Raw genomic sequence first — 15,167 nt, 5'->3', positions numbered from 1 at the left:
AGCATACCTTTAATTCCAGCAGTCCGGAGGCAGAGGCAGGCAGATTTCTGAGTTCGTGGCCAGCTTGGTCTACAAATTGAGTTCCAGAACAGCCAGGGCTATACAGAGAAAACCTCAGTGTACTCATGTGCATAAATAAATAAATAAATCTTTAAAAATATTTAAGAAATAGTTACAGTACACAAAAAGAAAGAAAGAAGGAAAGAAAGAAAGAAAGGAAGGAAGGAAGGAAGGAAGGAAGGAAGGAAGAAAGAAAGAGAGAGAGAGAGAGAGAGAGAGAGAGAGAGGAGGGAGGGAGGGAGGGAGGGAGGGAGGGAGGGAGGGAGGGAGGGAGGGAGGGAGAAGGAAGGAAGGAAGGAAGGAAGGAAGGAAGGAAGGAAGGAAGGAAGGAAGGAAGGAAGGAAGGATGACTGACTATGTATAAAACAAGACAAAGAAAATGCAAGGCTGCAGCAGAGGAGAGAGTGCTGTGGGAAAGGACACATGGATATAAGAAAGGACAGCACCCAGATAAGCCAAGTTGCTAACTGAGTAACTGAGTACACATATCAGAACAGGAAGCTAAAGCAAAGACAAGAAAATGTTCTGAACAAAACAGGAAAACAGGTGTGTCAAGAATTTCAAAGGCTTCTTAGCCACAATTCCTCTTCCTCAGACAACAGATCAATGCATGAGCCAAAGCAAGTCCGCATGGGCAGGAAGATGCCAGACTTCCCCGCAACAAACTAGAAACATTAACTTTGTAGCAACCACATTCGTTTGTTTGTTTGTTTTGGGTTTTTTTTGTTTGTGTTTTGTTTTTGTTTGTTTTTTGTTTTGTTTTTCGAAACAGGGTTTCTCTGTGTTCCCCTGGCTGTCCTGGAACTCACTCTGTAGACCTGGCTGGCCTCAAACTCAGAAATCCGCCTGCCTCTGCCTCCTGAGTGCTGGAAATAAAGGCGTGCGCCAACACCGCCCAGCTAGTAACCACATTCTTACACTCAGGAGACAGAGACTGGATCCCTGGGCCAAGCTAAACCAGCCGGAGCCAGCAAGCTCCAGGTTCAGTGAGTGGGCTACCCCTCACACACAGCGGGATTTCCAAAGATTAGCTTTTCCTCTGATCTGCAGGCCACTGCTAACCAATTCTTATCTATGGTGTAGCATTAAGGACTCAGAGACTAGAAAGAGTGGAGCATCAAAGCCTCATTTCATTTCTGCAAATGCTTCTTCCCCTTTGTGTCTTATTTATTGTGTTTAATTCTGCTGGCGGCATTTGCGGGAGATTTTCATTGATATCTGCCCACCCTTATGTCTCTTCTTGCTAGTAGCCCTCCATCCATGGGACTGTACCTAAGCCATATCTATATGTGAGATCTTGGTATCCACCATGGCAGGGGTTAGCCAACAAAATCCATTTGTATGGCTTCAGGGCACATAGTCAACGCTGACCTCGGAAACAATTTAATCTGTCTCATCAAGAATAGAGTTGAGATTAGTTAAAACCCCTCAAAAAAGGAAGCCAGTCCTCTGCTTAATTCCGACGAATCACATACAAACCCTGCCGCTCTCACCTCTAAGGGATTCTCTTGACCATCCAGCTGTTGGGATCCTGCAAGTATTTATGGACAATGATGGAAAAGAAAAACTTTATACCACTTCATTTGCTATATTCACAACTCTTCCCTCCTACTAACAAAGCAATAATTAGTAGCTAATAGTTTAGGTCACTAATTGATTGCATTCATTTATGACTAAAAATATACATGTTAATGAGACCTAAAACAGGAGGAATCTATTTATGAGGTTAGATACTTAATCATGTTTTGATAAATATTGTACGGAAACATACATGGCAAAAAAATAAAAACTAAGCCCCGGTTTTCTGGTTGCTTTCCATTCATAATTTTTATCATATGTGTTTTGTATGAGAAACCTTTGAAAGCCAAGAACACAGCTCTTTAGAGCATTCTTCCACGAGGAATGAGTGCCGAGCATGACTATGAAGGTCTGACTATCACCATGTGACACATTATGCATTCAGAACGCCTGTTGGTGGTTTGCTTCTGACAGAGCTACCCAATTCATTAAGCAAGCTGCTCGTGAATAGTCCGTCAGATTGGGCGTGAGCTGCCTTCTATAGCGTCCCATTGTGAAGCTGCACACCCATTTGTGTTCTCTTTGAAGCCATAAAAATGAAACCCGTAGGCTCATATTAGAAGCATAAGAGAAGCATCTGTTATGTCAGTAGATTTAAAGTGAGGCCTTAGTTGCCAGGAGAGCCCTTCCAAGTGGCGGCCTTTTAACAGCAAAGGTTAATTAAGAAGTAAATTCCCTGAGAAAACCTTCAAAGGCCTGTGTGTCACGTCACTGCAGACTACATCACGGCACTGGGAACCATAGCTGATGGACACCTACAACTTCAGGCAAATCCTTCATAATCCCATTCTTTCTTTTTTTTTAATTTGTTTTTTTTAAAAAAAGATTTATATTAACATGTCACCGTGTTGCTGGGAATTGAACTCAGGGCCTCTGTTGGAGCAGCCAGTGCTCTTAACAGCTGAGCCACCTCTCCAGCCCCCCATCCCACTCTTTTTGTCTTGACTTTGTATTTTTGTGATAACTGCTGGTGCCTTTTCTCTATGGCTTTGTATGTTGTCGTGTGAAAAGTGAAGACCCAAGCATATACATGAACCCAAATCTAACTTTTATACAGAGTACAAGTAAAATATTTTACCAGCAACACATTTATCCTGCAAAGAAATTTATCATTCTTAGATCCTAATACATTGTAAATACTCAGTAGTTTGAGTTTTATAAGAAAAAGAATATGGAAATACAATTCTAACAAATTGTTAAATCAAAGAACAACCTAGATATATATACATACATATACATATATACACACACATATATACACATATATGCACATGTATCATATATATATCATATGATATATCATATATATCATATGATATGTCATATATATCATGTGATGATATATATATATATATATATATATATATATATATATAATTCCATATGATGTATATGATTGTCCTTGAGTATCTCAGACAAAGAACATGCGGAAAGAATTATTTCTCATACTAAAAACTTGAAAATGACCCAAAAGGTGCCATGACATACTCAAACTATTAAATATTGTTCAGCATAAAAATGGACAAACTGCTATACCAAAGTAGACACATCTGAGAAGCAGGCTGAGCAATGTGGTGGTCATAGATACCTACAGATGATGTTTCCACTAAAGAGCATTAGAACCCTGTGAGGAGGAACCAAGAGTGACTGGTAGCAAGATTCTGGTGTCAAAAACAACGTAATCACCATTCTGTGACTGGTAGGTTGGAATAAAAGTGGCCTATGATAGTCCACTATAAAGTCAGATACTTAAATATTTTGGACTTTAATTTACTACAAAAAATACCTTAAATGCATGATTTCTAATGTTACAGAAAATTTTTTTCAGAAATATTATTTAAGAAATGCCATATCTCATGAGTATATAAACAAACAGTTGAACTTACACAAGTAAAACGTATTGTAGTGGCTATGGAAATCAGGAGTGGTGATTTGAAGAGATGTTAGGATACTTCATTTGTGTCTAGAATACACTCAAAACCACTACTGTGCAACAGAGAGACAATTTTAATGAAAGTGGTGCACATCTTTAGAATTGCTAATAATGGATGTTCTGCCACAGAAGCCATGGCATAATGTATATATTCTTCATATGCAATAGATAGTGTATACAACTGTGTCAAAGAAAAATGTAAATGATAGCCAATACAGACTTTAAGTAGCATTATCGTTGAGCTGAATGGTTTCCCTTCAGAGTTTACCTGAAACTTCACAAGGCTTGTGAGACCGCACAAAGGAGTTCCTCTTTAGTTCCTGTCTGTAGATCAGATGTGGCTTGTTGTGGTCATCGTCATGTGCACTCCCATCAGCCCTCAGGACTGGCTCTAAGAAATACTCCCCATCATTCGCTTTGAATGTCCCCATCTGGAATGAACAGAACAGCATCGACCTTAACCAAAGTCACTCTAGGGATTCACGTTGCACCACTGGGTAAAGCAGCACGCATGACTGGGACTGTAGCTCAGAAGCAGGGCACTTGTGTAGTGTGTATCCTTCCCTGAGTTCTACCCTCAGCATGACAGTGAAGTCAACTGAGCTCACAGGAAGAAAAGAGAAGACCCACTCACTAAATGCCATCAACTGAACACAAGTTTCCTCTCTGTGGCTCATGTCTCTATCCATACTCTTCCGAATGAAGTCACAAGGCTACATACTCTCCCGATTCACCGGAGACAGCTGATGTATTAAAGACAAGCACAGTGATGCTCTCAAAATGTATATCTAGAATTTTCTATAAATGTTACAGTGCTTGGTTTGGTCAATGGAAGGCAATGTGAGGGAAGAAGACTTATATGAAGGTCGGGCTGGATAAGATGGGTCTGGAGATGGTAACTCAGAACTTGTTGGTGAGAAATGAGAAATGAAAGGTCGGGATGAGTTTTTACAAAGAAGGGCCTGCTGTCTGAACTCTAGAATCCAACAGCAAACTTAAAATCAATAAAAAAATAAAACTTGGGAGCACTCAAGAATGAAACGTTCTCTTCTGTCTTACACCAAGCCCATGGCCAGAACATGATGGTTCAACGCCCACAGTACAACCAAAATTGAATGAATCATCCCAAATTTAACCACTGTATCCATGATCGAATCTAATATCTTGGCCTCACTAAGCATAGAGACAGCTCACTATGTTCTAGTCCCCATATTAGAAGTCATACAGGACCTTCCTTCATATGCATGCAGCATGTTAAATGAATGGGAAGACACACTATTTAATTAGTAGCGTTGCATCAAGAACACAGATAAATAGAAAGAATACATCTGAATCCATCACACAGAATAAATACCAAAGAGTTGATAGTGTAAACTCCTAAAAATAAAACCATAAAAATCCTGAAATAAAAATTGAGAGAATCCCTTAGTTTGAAACCCCATAGGAAGAACAATATCAACTAACCAGACCCCCCTCCCCAGAGCTACCAGGGACTAAACTACCAACCAAAGACTACACATGGAGAGACACATGGCTACAGCCATATATGCAGCAGAGGATGGCTTTATCTGATCAATGGGAGGGGAGACCCTTAGTCCTGTGGAGGCTCAATTCCCAGTATAGGGGGATGCTAGTATAGTGAGGCAGGACTGGGTGGGTAGGTGGGGAAGCACCCTTGCAGAAACAGAGGGAGAGGGAATGGGATAGGGGGCTTGCGGAGGGGAAACTGGGAAGGGCGATAACATTTGAAATGTCAATAAATAAAATAACCAATAAAAAAAAGAGAAAAATAAATAGGTGTGTAGGAAAAAATGAAAATAAAATAAAATAGGGAAACTTCATGATACATTGAAAACTATACCTAGGATAGGGACTATGGAGATGATACAGCTGGTGGAACGCTTGCTATGCAAACATGGAGGACCATCCTTGCACCCCCAGCAACCAGGCAAGAAGTCAGACACAGTGATGGATGCCTGTGACCCCACAACTAGGAATGCAGAGACCAGAGGAACTGGTCTGCTAACCAGCCAGTCCTAGCCAGACTGGTCCACTTCAGTTCTGATAAGACACACAGTCTCAAAAAGACTCAGATGAACTCTTAGAGGAGTTTCACTGATGAATCATAGCAAGAACTTTGAAAGGCCAAACAATATCATTGTATGGCTAAAGAGACACCACGAATTAGGGCGACATTCGGCATTAGGATATGAAATCCATCAAACGATGGTGAGCACATAAAGATAGATTCCTTTCTATGGTCAGATACAGCAAAAGCATCCACATGGGCATTTGTCACAAAGTTCACTGCCAACTCCAACACAGGTCGTCAGAAATCATTCATACACTCCTGTGCAATTCACCTCGGTCTCATAACAGCTCTTTCGAATAGTCACAGCGATTGTAAGCCTGACACTCTCTTGACTGTAATCATGACTGGGTCACTATCCCTCCATCATTGTGGTCACTTTCTTTATCTTTGCGACATTTAAGGCATTGCCAGGAATGGCAGACAGTGCATAGCCTGTGACTGTCATGGTAGAGCACCTGTGTTATAATGCTTCACTTTAACCACTAGCTCAGCTCTTTACTGGACATCCTTCCATTATGGCAGCGTGTAGACTTCTCTGCCATATCTATGCATGGCTTTCTCTCATGCTGACAAGTCAAGTGTTTAGGTTCTCTTAGGGCTGCATGTTAATATAACAGACTAAATTTTTAATGACCTAAAATTAGGGGCTACCGATATGGCTCAATAAGAGAATGCCTGTTTAGCAAACATAAGGGCATGGGTTCAATCCCCAACACAGCCAAAGTAAAATAATTGAAACTCAATTAGTTGGGCTCATAATAAAGCACTGAGAATATACTATTTTTTAAGAAAAGACAAAGCTCTACAGGATTTTTATTTGTGGAACACTCTTCTAATGACATAGCCTCTCCCATGGTTCATTAATTCTCCCAGTGTGAAATTTGAAAACCTGACGGTCGTAAATCACTTACTTTTCACTCTGTTCTGAGACTCCAGCATGTCTGCATTACCCAGAAAACTAATTCTGTCCATACTATAAGAGGTAACAAAGAAATTGTTTTGGAAACCTGAGTACATCGCTCCACGAGAAATCCTTTTCTGCCTTTAGAAAAAAAAAAAAGTCTGCTGAGGAGGAGAAATACGATAGTATCTTGGGGAAAGATGCAAATAGACATGAGCCAGGCTGCAGCTTAGCTAAAGATCACCTATGGCACCACTGCGAACAGCACGCTGTTCCCAAGAAATAACTTTTAAAAATCATTATACATCCTTTTGCTTTTCTTGTGATAAAAACTGGCACGAGGTATTTCTATTTCAATGTTTCAATAAGACTCAGAAGATATGACCTGGGCTCCCACGAGAGACTGAACAGTTCTGCCAGAGTCCACCCGCCTATCAGCTAAAGCTGTGTGAGACTAGCTTGCCAAGAACAGTACTTCTACAATGGACAGGGATTTCTCGGAACCCATGCGATTGTAAAATACCAAGCTTCCACAACTATGTGAAGACTGTTCGTATGTGAAACTGATTTCATTGATAAACCGATTTATCAATGAAGGATCATTACTTTCATCAATTTTTCTATAGGCAATCCCAATGGAAGGGACCTCTTGCTAAATGATAAAAATAAAAGTAACATTATGGTTGTGCCAAAAGGCTCCCAAGGAGCTATTAGTTCAGATTAAAAAAAAAAAAAAACTTGGAAAGAGATCTGGAAAGGAATTTGAGGACTTGACAAAACAGGTGGTTCATAGAATCATATTTAGCTCATCCATATTTTTAGCATCCTGTCTCTCTTCGGATGAATGCTGCAGACTGATTCGGAAGGAAGCCAGTGGGGTTACACTGTGCTGTGCTGGCTAGCAAATACTTCAAAACTAGTTTTCACTTGCCCAGGAGCTTCCTGGTTATTTAGAAGAGTGGCCTCCTAGCCGCCAAGATGTTCTGAAAGGCAGTAGGTGGTCATATAACTGGTTACAATGTATCCACCGAATATAATTTTTATGTATTTAGAGAATTTCATACACTTGTTGTACCAGAATGCTATTTCAGTATTGTGGCATCCAGTCACATATTTTTTTTTTTTGAAAAGAAAAAAAAAAACCAAGTGTTTGTATGTGTGTGTGTGTGTGTTGTGTGTGTTTCTGTGTGTAAGTGTGAATGTGTGCCTGTGTCTGTCTATGTATATATATATATGTGTGTGTGTGTGTGTTTGTGTGTTTGTGTGTTCAGGTATATGGAGGTCAAATAAAAACCACAGGTGTCATAATACCTCAAGAACCATTCATACCCCTTTTTTTGTTGTTGTTTTGTTTTGTTTTTTGGTTTTTTTAGGAATTATTTTGTAAAGATTTATTTATTTATTTTATATATAAGTACACTGTAGCTGTCTTAAGGCACTCCAGAAGAGGGCGTCAGATCTCATTACGGATGGTTGTGAGCCACCATGTGGTTGCTGGGATTTGAACTCAGGACCTTTGGCAGAGCAGTCGGTGCTCTTATTCACTGAGCCATCTCACCAGTCCCCCTACCCATTGTTTTTGAGACAAGATCTCTCACTGTCCTGGAGCTCACCTGGTAGTCCAGGCTGTCTGGTCAGCCAGCTCCAGGGATCCATCTGTCTCTGCCTCTCCTACACTACAGTACTAAGCACGTGCCAAGCATGTGCCAGCACACCTGGGTTTATTTAAACAAACTACAAAACAAAACCATTGGTCCTGAGGATGGGTCTAACAGCCTCATACTTGTATGACAAGCACTTTACCAAAGGAGCGTCTTCTCTGACTCAACTATCTTGAACTATCTGATAGGCTAAGTGAATCCACTCAACATCCTTGTATTCCTTCTTATTTATTTCCAGTTCATGCCGCTCTCCCAACCCCCTCCTTGGTTTCCCTAATACAGGCACTTCCCCTAAACAAAATCACATTTTAATATCTGCTTCTTGAAGAATGTGGACAAATACACACTAGAATATTAAAAGTAAAGGCACAAGAAATCCTCTCACGATGTTGTTTGAGTATTTTGGGTAACTATAAGACTAATCAGTTTTGTGTAAAAAAAAAAAAAAAAAAAAAGTGTCAATCCAGAGGGACTGGATAGATGGCACAGTGGCTAAAGATATCTGTACAAAGCTTGAAGAATTGAGTTTGATTCTCCAGAATCCATGTGAGGGAAAGAGGGAATCAACCCCCCTGCAAGCTCTTCTTATAAATGAATTAATTAAATACATAATGGTAGAATAGTACATGGGATCACATTGGTGCTACATAAATACACTTTCCATATTTGCACTACCTGTTAGCACTTAACAGGAGCAACTTAATTAGTTAGTAATTAGTCTTAAGTGGGAGGAGTGATTGGCAGGATGGATCTTTGTTGTTATGAGAAATCCCAACATAATCCACATGGCCACAAAAGATACTCTGAGAGAATACAATCCACCTGGCCACAAAGATACTCTGAGAGAATACAATCCACATGGCCACAAAAGATACTCTGAGAGAATACAATCCACATGGCCACAAAAGATACTCTGAGAGAATACAATCCACATGGCCACAAAAGATACTCTGAGAGAATACAATCCACCTGGCCACAAAGATACTCTGAGAGAATACAATCCACATGGCCACAAAAGATACTCTGAGAGAATACAATCCACATGGCCACAAAAGATACTCTGAGAGAATACAATCCACATGGCCACAAAAGATACTCTGAGAGAATACAATCCACATGGCCACAAAAGATACTCTGAGAGAATACAATTCACATGGCCACAAAAGATACTCTGAGAGAATACAATCCACCTGGCCACAAAAGATGCTCTGAGAGAATACAATCCACATGGCCACAAAAGATACTCTGAGAGAATACAATCCACCTGGCCACAAAAGATACTCTGAGAGAATACAATCCACATGGCCACAAAAGATGCTCTGAGAGAATACAATCCACCTGGCCACAAAAGATACTCTGAGAGAATACAATCCACCTGGCCACAAAAGATGCTCTGAGAGAATACAATCCACATGGCCACAAAAGATACTCTGAGAGAATACAATCCACCTGGCCACAAAAGATACTCTGAGAGAATACAATCCACATGGCCACAAAAGATACTCTGAGAGAATACAATCCACATGGCCACAAAAGATACTCTGAGAGAATACAATCCACATGGCCACAAAAGATACTCTGAGAGAATACAATCCACATGGCCACAAAAGATGCTCTGAGAGAATACAATCCACATGGCCACAAAAGATGCTCTGAGAGAATACAATCCACATGGCCACAAAAGATGCTCTGAGAGAATACAATTCACATGGCCACAAAAGATACTCTGAGAGAATACAATCCACATGGCCACAAAAGATACTCTGAGAGAATACAATCCACATGGCCACAAAAGATACTCTGAGAGAATACAATCCACATGGCCACAAAAGATACTCTGAGAGAATACAATTCACATGGCCACAAAAGATACTCTGAGAGAATACAATCCACCTGGCCACAAAAGATGCTCTGAGAGAATACAATCCACATGGCCACAAAAGATACTCTGAGAGAATACAATCCACCTGGCCACAAAAGATACTCTGAGAGAATACAATCCACATGGCCACAAAAGATGCTCTGAGAGAATACAATCCACCTGGCCACAAAAGATACTCTGAGAGAATACAATCCACCTGGCCACAAAAGATACTCTGAGAGAATACAATCCACATGGCCACAAAGATACTCTGAGAGAATACAATCCACATGGCCACAAAAGATACTCTGAGAGAATACAATCCACATGGCCACAAAAGATGCTCTGAGAGAATACAATCCACATGGCCACAAAAGATGCTCTGAGAGAATACAATCCACATGGCCACAAAAGATACTCTGAGAGAATACAATCCACATGGCCACAAAAGATGCTCTGAGAGAATACAATCTACATGGCCACAAAAGATACTCTGAGAGAATACAATCCACATGGCCACAAAAGATGCTCTGAGAGAATACAATTCACGTGGCCAAGCACAACATCCAGTTTGATATCATCAGGAAACTGTTACCTTCTACCAAGACTTCACTGCTCCAATGCCATCAATAAATAATTCAGCTAACTACTAGGTGGTTAAGTTTGTCCCTGAGAGTCCACTAGGCAATGTGAGACCAGAGTGAATTAGAGCTGCAAGGGATCTCTGTCTTTAAGCTTATCACGTGTTACATCCTGCCACATAGATGGTAATAATAATAATAATATTCCAACTTACTAAATACAGACCCTAGGCTATTTATCAACATTATTAGATCAAAAGTAATATCACTATGCAAGGTAAGTTTAGAATTAAATATGAGGACTAATATCCTGTAATTCTATGTCAATCAATGGATCAGTATGTTTGATAGGCCATTATCACACTGCTCATAAATATTTTATAATACACTCTACTTCCCTATCCACTATATAGTTCAGAAACATATAAATCTTTGCTATAAAAATCTTTGGGGCTGGTGAGATGGCTCAGTGGGTAAGAGCACCCGATTGCTCTTCCGAAGGTCCGGAGTTCAAATCCCAGCAACCACATGGTGGCTCACAACCATCTGGAACAAGATCCGACTCCCTCTTCTGGAGTGTCTGAAGACATCTACACTGTACTTACATATAATAAATAAATAAATTTTTAAAAAAGTTTAAAAAAAATCTTTGGATAAATATTTATGAAATAAAAACAAAAAACAAGAAACATTAGAAGGAACATATTGTGTGTGTGTAGATAGGTAGAGAGAGATATATAGAGACAGACAGACAAATAGATTATAGATGTGCACTTGTTCAAGAAAACTCCTTGCAAGACTTTTAGCTCCTTCTGGCTCTTGGGCTCAAAACATTACACTTAGGAATGAAAATTAAAAAAAAAAAGCCAGGTTCATTAATATAATAAAAGAAAAAAATGTAAACACAAAGTCTCATCAAAGTTTTTTTTTTAATTAATGATTCAGAAATGGAAGAAACACTGCTTTAAGTTGTGCCTTGGATTAACTGAACACTAAGCAACTGAATGGCATCAGTAAAACTGCTGGGTTTGAACAAATGGCCATAAAGAGGGGATTCTGACAGTGTTTATTTGATTTTCTAGACAGACTAAGCATTATTTTTAAGCCTTTAAAAATAGAAATTTTTTTCCTTGAAGTATAAATGTTTGTGTGTTATTGATACTTCTGCTATATTGATGACATAAATATTTTACATTTATCTACAGCAGAAAGAAAAAAATTATTGGAGGTGTTTTAGGTAAATACAAGCATATTGATGCATGCCTTTAATCCTGGCACTCAGGAGGCAGAAGCAGGTAGATCTCTGAGTTCAAGGACAGTCTGGTTTACAGAGCAAGTTGCAGAGCAGCCAGGGCTACACAGAAAAACCCTGTCTCAAAAACACAAAAACAAACAAACAAAATACTAACTTGAAAAAATATATAAGAAGACTTTCCAAAGATTCTAGGAATTGCCTTAGGGGTTTAATACTATGATAAACACTGTGAGCAAAGCAACCTGGGGAAGAAAGGGTTAATTTCATCTTACAGCTTGTTGTCCATCATCCATAGAAGTCAGGGCAGAAACTCAAGGTAGGAACCTAAAAGTAAGAACTGATGCAGAAGCCATAGAGGACCACCACCCACTTGTTGATGGCTTTCTCAGCTTGCCATCTTATATCATCCAGGACCACCAATCAATCCCAGGGTGCCACCACCACCCAGGACCACCAATCAACCCCAGGGTGGCATCACCAACAATGAGCTTGGCCCTCTCACATCAATCACTAATTAAGAAAATACATCACAGGCTTCCTGTGGCCAATCTGGTAGGAGTATTTTCTCAACCCTCTTCCAACATGATGTAAAAGCCTATATCAAGTTGACAGGACATCAATACTAACTAGCCAGAGGAGTAATTACCAAGGCTCTTGTCCAGGGCATCATCTCAAACCCATGTGAAAGTATCTTTACATTTTGCATGGAGAGAACTATTATCAATGTTTGACACAAATAATAAACAGTGTTGACTTTGTGCAACTGTCCGAACACCTCTCAGAAAGTATGATCTGTTCAATTTTATTAAGCAAATGTTGGGCTCACGAGAAACTTGTAGCTAAGTTCTGTGGCTCTAACACCAAGGACAGAGCAGCTTTGTTCGTAATAGGATGCTCACATTAGCACTCGAATATGATGGCTTAACTCATCACAGGAACTGTAACAATACAGAGACTGCCAGATTCCGCTATTTCAGGCATTTGTATGCAAGTGCATATTAATGCATCACAAATTACCTTGGTACTATTTTGATGTTTTAGTTAATTGACTCTCATTTTAACAATGTGATGCTGCGTATTTAAAATGACTATCCTGATAAGAGATTCTGGGTTGATCCAGACTTCCTAAATATGTCATGGGAGGAGGTATTAAGAACCTGTTTGCAAGGAAGAAAACCAAAAACCAAGTGAAACAGGGGAGTGATGTCTTATTTCATTCTCTCTCTCTCTCTCTCTCTCTCTCTCTCTCTCTCTCTCTCTCTCTCTCTCTCTCCCTCCCTCCCTCCCTCCCTCCCTTCAGTGAAGTTTAAAAACTCCCTCTCGTTTATTCTTGTCATTTCTAGTTCTCTGGCACTAGCAACTATATCTGTGGACATTTCATAACATTCCAGATCCAGTTAGCATTTACCTTTTCCTTCCTCCGTGAATGGACATTCCCATACAGAAACCAAACAAACTTTTCCCAAATCTTGTCAGCCTCTGGAGCCTTTTTTATTCAATTGTGTATATTCAATAATTTTTCCTTCCTTTCTGACACATTTACTAAGTTTAAGTAATTCAGGGGATTTGGGCACCAACAGCTGCCCAAAAAAATCCTGCCCGGAGGTTGTAGAAGCAGAACCCAGAGGCCACTCCTGAGCGCCTCTGGAGCACGTGACAAGTGGATGAAAGATGCTCTCTCTCTCTCTCTCTCTCTCTCTCTCTCTCTCTCTCTCTCTCTCTCTCTCTCTCTGCCTGTGGTCTAGGTTCCTCTCTCTGGTGGTCTCTGAGGACTCGGAGGAACCTACTAGGAACCACCCACCATGCCCCAATCCCCAGGCAGCCCTGGCCTGGATCAGAGAAAACTCATAGGGAGGCACAATCAGGCTTACCAGTCCCCCACAGAGACTGAAGACAGCAGTGTGGTCCTCTCGCGCGTTGACCTGGCCACGGTAGAAACAGTGGCGCAGGTCTGGGGACTCCGTGCTGCGCCCGCCTGGTCCAGGCACTGGGGTCCCCAAGTGCACCTCAGTGTAGCCTGCAGCCAGGAAGGCCGCATCAGCGCTCAGGTTCAGCTGGAAGAGCTGCCCGTAGGCGCTGATTCGGTAGTGGGTCCTGAGTGGAGGAGGCTCCGGCACCCCGGAGCTACGTTTCTTCCGGCTGAAATGCCGGTTCTGGGGAAACACGTCTCCAAACTCATTGACCCGCGTGGGGGTCACCACTTCGTAGGAGGCCAGAGTCTTCACCAGGGCTTCTGCAACACACAGCGAAATGTCTATGAAGCCCCGACGCTGTCCAACCCACAAGCTCTTGAGCCAAGCATCCCTACCCAAGGTCCCCAGTTTTGGTCAGTCTCAGGGGCGCGACAGATATACACACACGCACACACCTGGGCGCCGTGGACATGTACTGCTTTCCCACGGCTCCTATATGCTCTAGACAGACCTTGCCACCCACCACCCAGCGCAGCCACCTCCTTGCCAGCCCCTCTTCTCTTCCCAGCCTCCAGCAACCCGAGTTGTCCGGGTGCACGCTGCTCCATGCCCCACGCGTGCCCGCCGCATGAACAGGAGAGCGTGTCCCCAGAGATTCCACGACAGCCAGCAAAGTCCTCGGGGATGCTCTGAGCAGGGTGGCCTGGGGTCTCCAACCAATCTGCACCACCCACTCGCACCCGGCCCAAGCGCCCACGCGACCTTACCCTGTCGTGGGTGGAAACGAACTTCCCAGGACCCAGTGAGAAGGAGCGAGATCGGGCAGAGCAACCCGGTCAGCCACTTGGCCACCCGCATGGCTGCACTCAGGGGAGGGGATCCCGACTGGGAGGCCGCCCCAGGGCCGCCGGCTCCCCGCGCTCCGCTGCCCTCCTCCGCGCTCTAGCGGTTCTCCGCGGCGTCTCAGCAGCCTCCTGAGCACCCGGGACTGCACCCCGGCCCGCCTCGCCCCGCCGCCGGTCCCCGCTCCCGGCGCCGCTGCCTCATCGCGCGCTGCCCGCCTGGCTCTCTCAGGCCCGCGCGCCCCGCGCTCCCGCGCCACCCTGGGAAGCGCTCGCTGCCCGGCCCAGCGGGAACCGAGCCAGAGTAGCGGGGCGCGCGGGGCGGCGGAGGGCCCGCCCCCCAGGACCTGGCCGACCAATCAGCGGGAGGCGCGGCGGCTCGGCCTCCCGCGCAGCCCCTGCCCCGCGCAGCCCCGCCCGCGGGCGCGCGCACCGGGACCTCCCTGGCTGCAGCTCCGCGTCCCCAGGGCCAACCAGACCCCACGCGCGA

At 42.7% G+C, this 15,167-nt stretch overlaps 1 protein-coding gene across 1 annotated transcript in view; it reads right to left on the bottom strand.

The window, feature by feature from the left end:
* The window catches only part of Adamts20 (ADAM metallopeptidase with thrombospondin type 1 motif 20), a 124,696-nt gene extending 110,003 nt beyond the window's left edge, over nt 1-14,693 (bottom strand). Inside the window, exons 1-3 of the mRNA XM_021183238.2 lie at nt 14,603-14,693; nt 13,794-14,155; nt 3,840-4,002 (exon numbers count right to left, since the gene is read on the bottom strand). Coding sequence (XP_021038897.1) covers nt 3,840-4,002; nt 13,794-14,155; nt 14,603-14,693 — 616 coding nt within the window. The remainder of the gene's footprint in view (nt 1-3,839; nt 4,003-13,793; nt 14,156-14,602) is intronic.
* Nucleotides 14,694-15,167: the final 474 nt, after the last annotated feature.

Source organism: Mus caroli, unplaced genomic scaffold, assembly GCF_978045245.1.
Source record: "Mus caroli unplaced genomic scaffold, Mus_caroli_1 scaffold_16, whole genome shotgun sequence".
NCBI lineage: Eukaryota > Metazoa > Chordata > Mammalia > Rodentia > Muridae > Mus > Mus caroli.
This window is presented reverse-complemented; position numbering and strand designations above follow the sequence as displayed.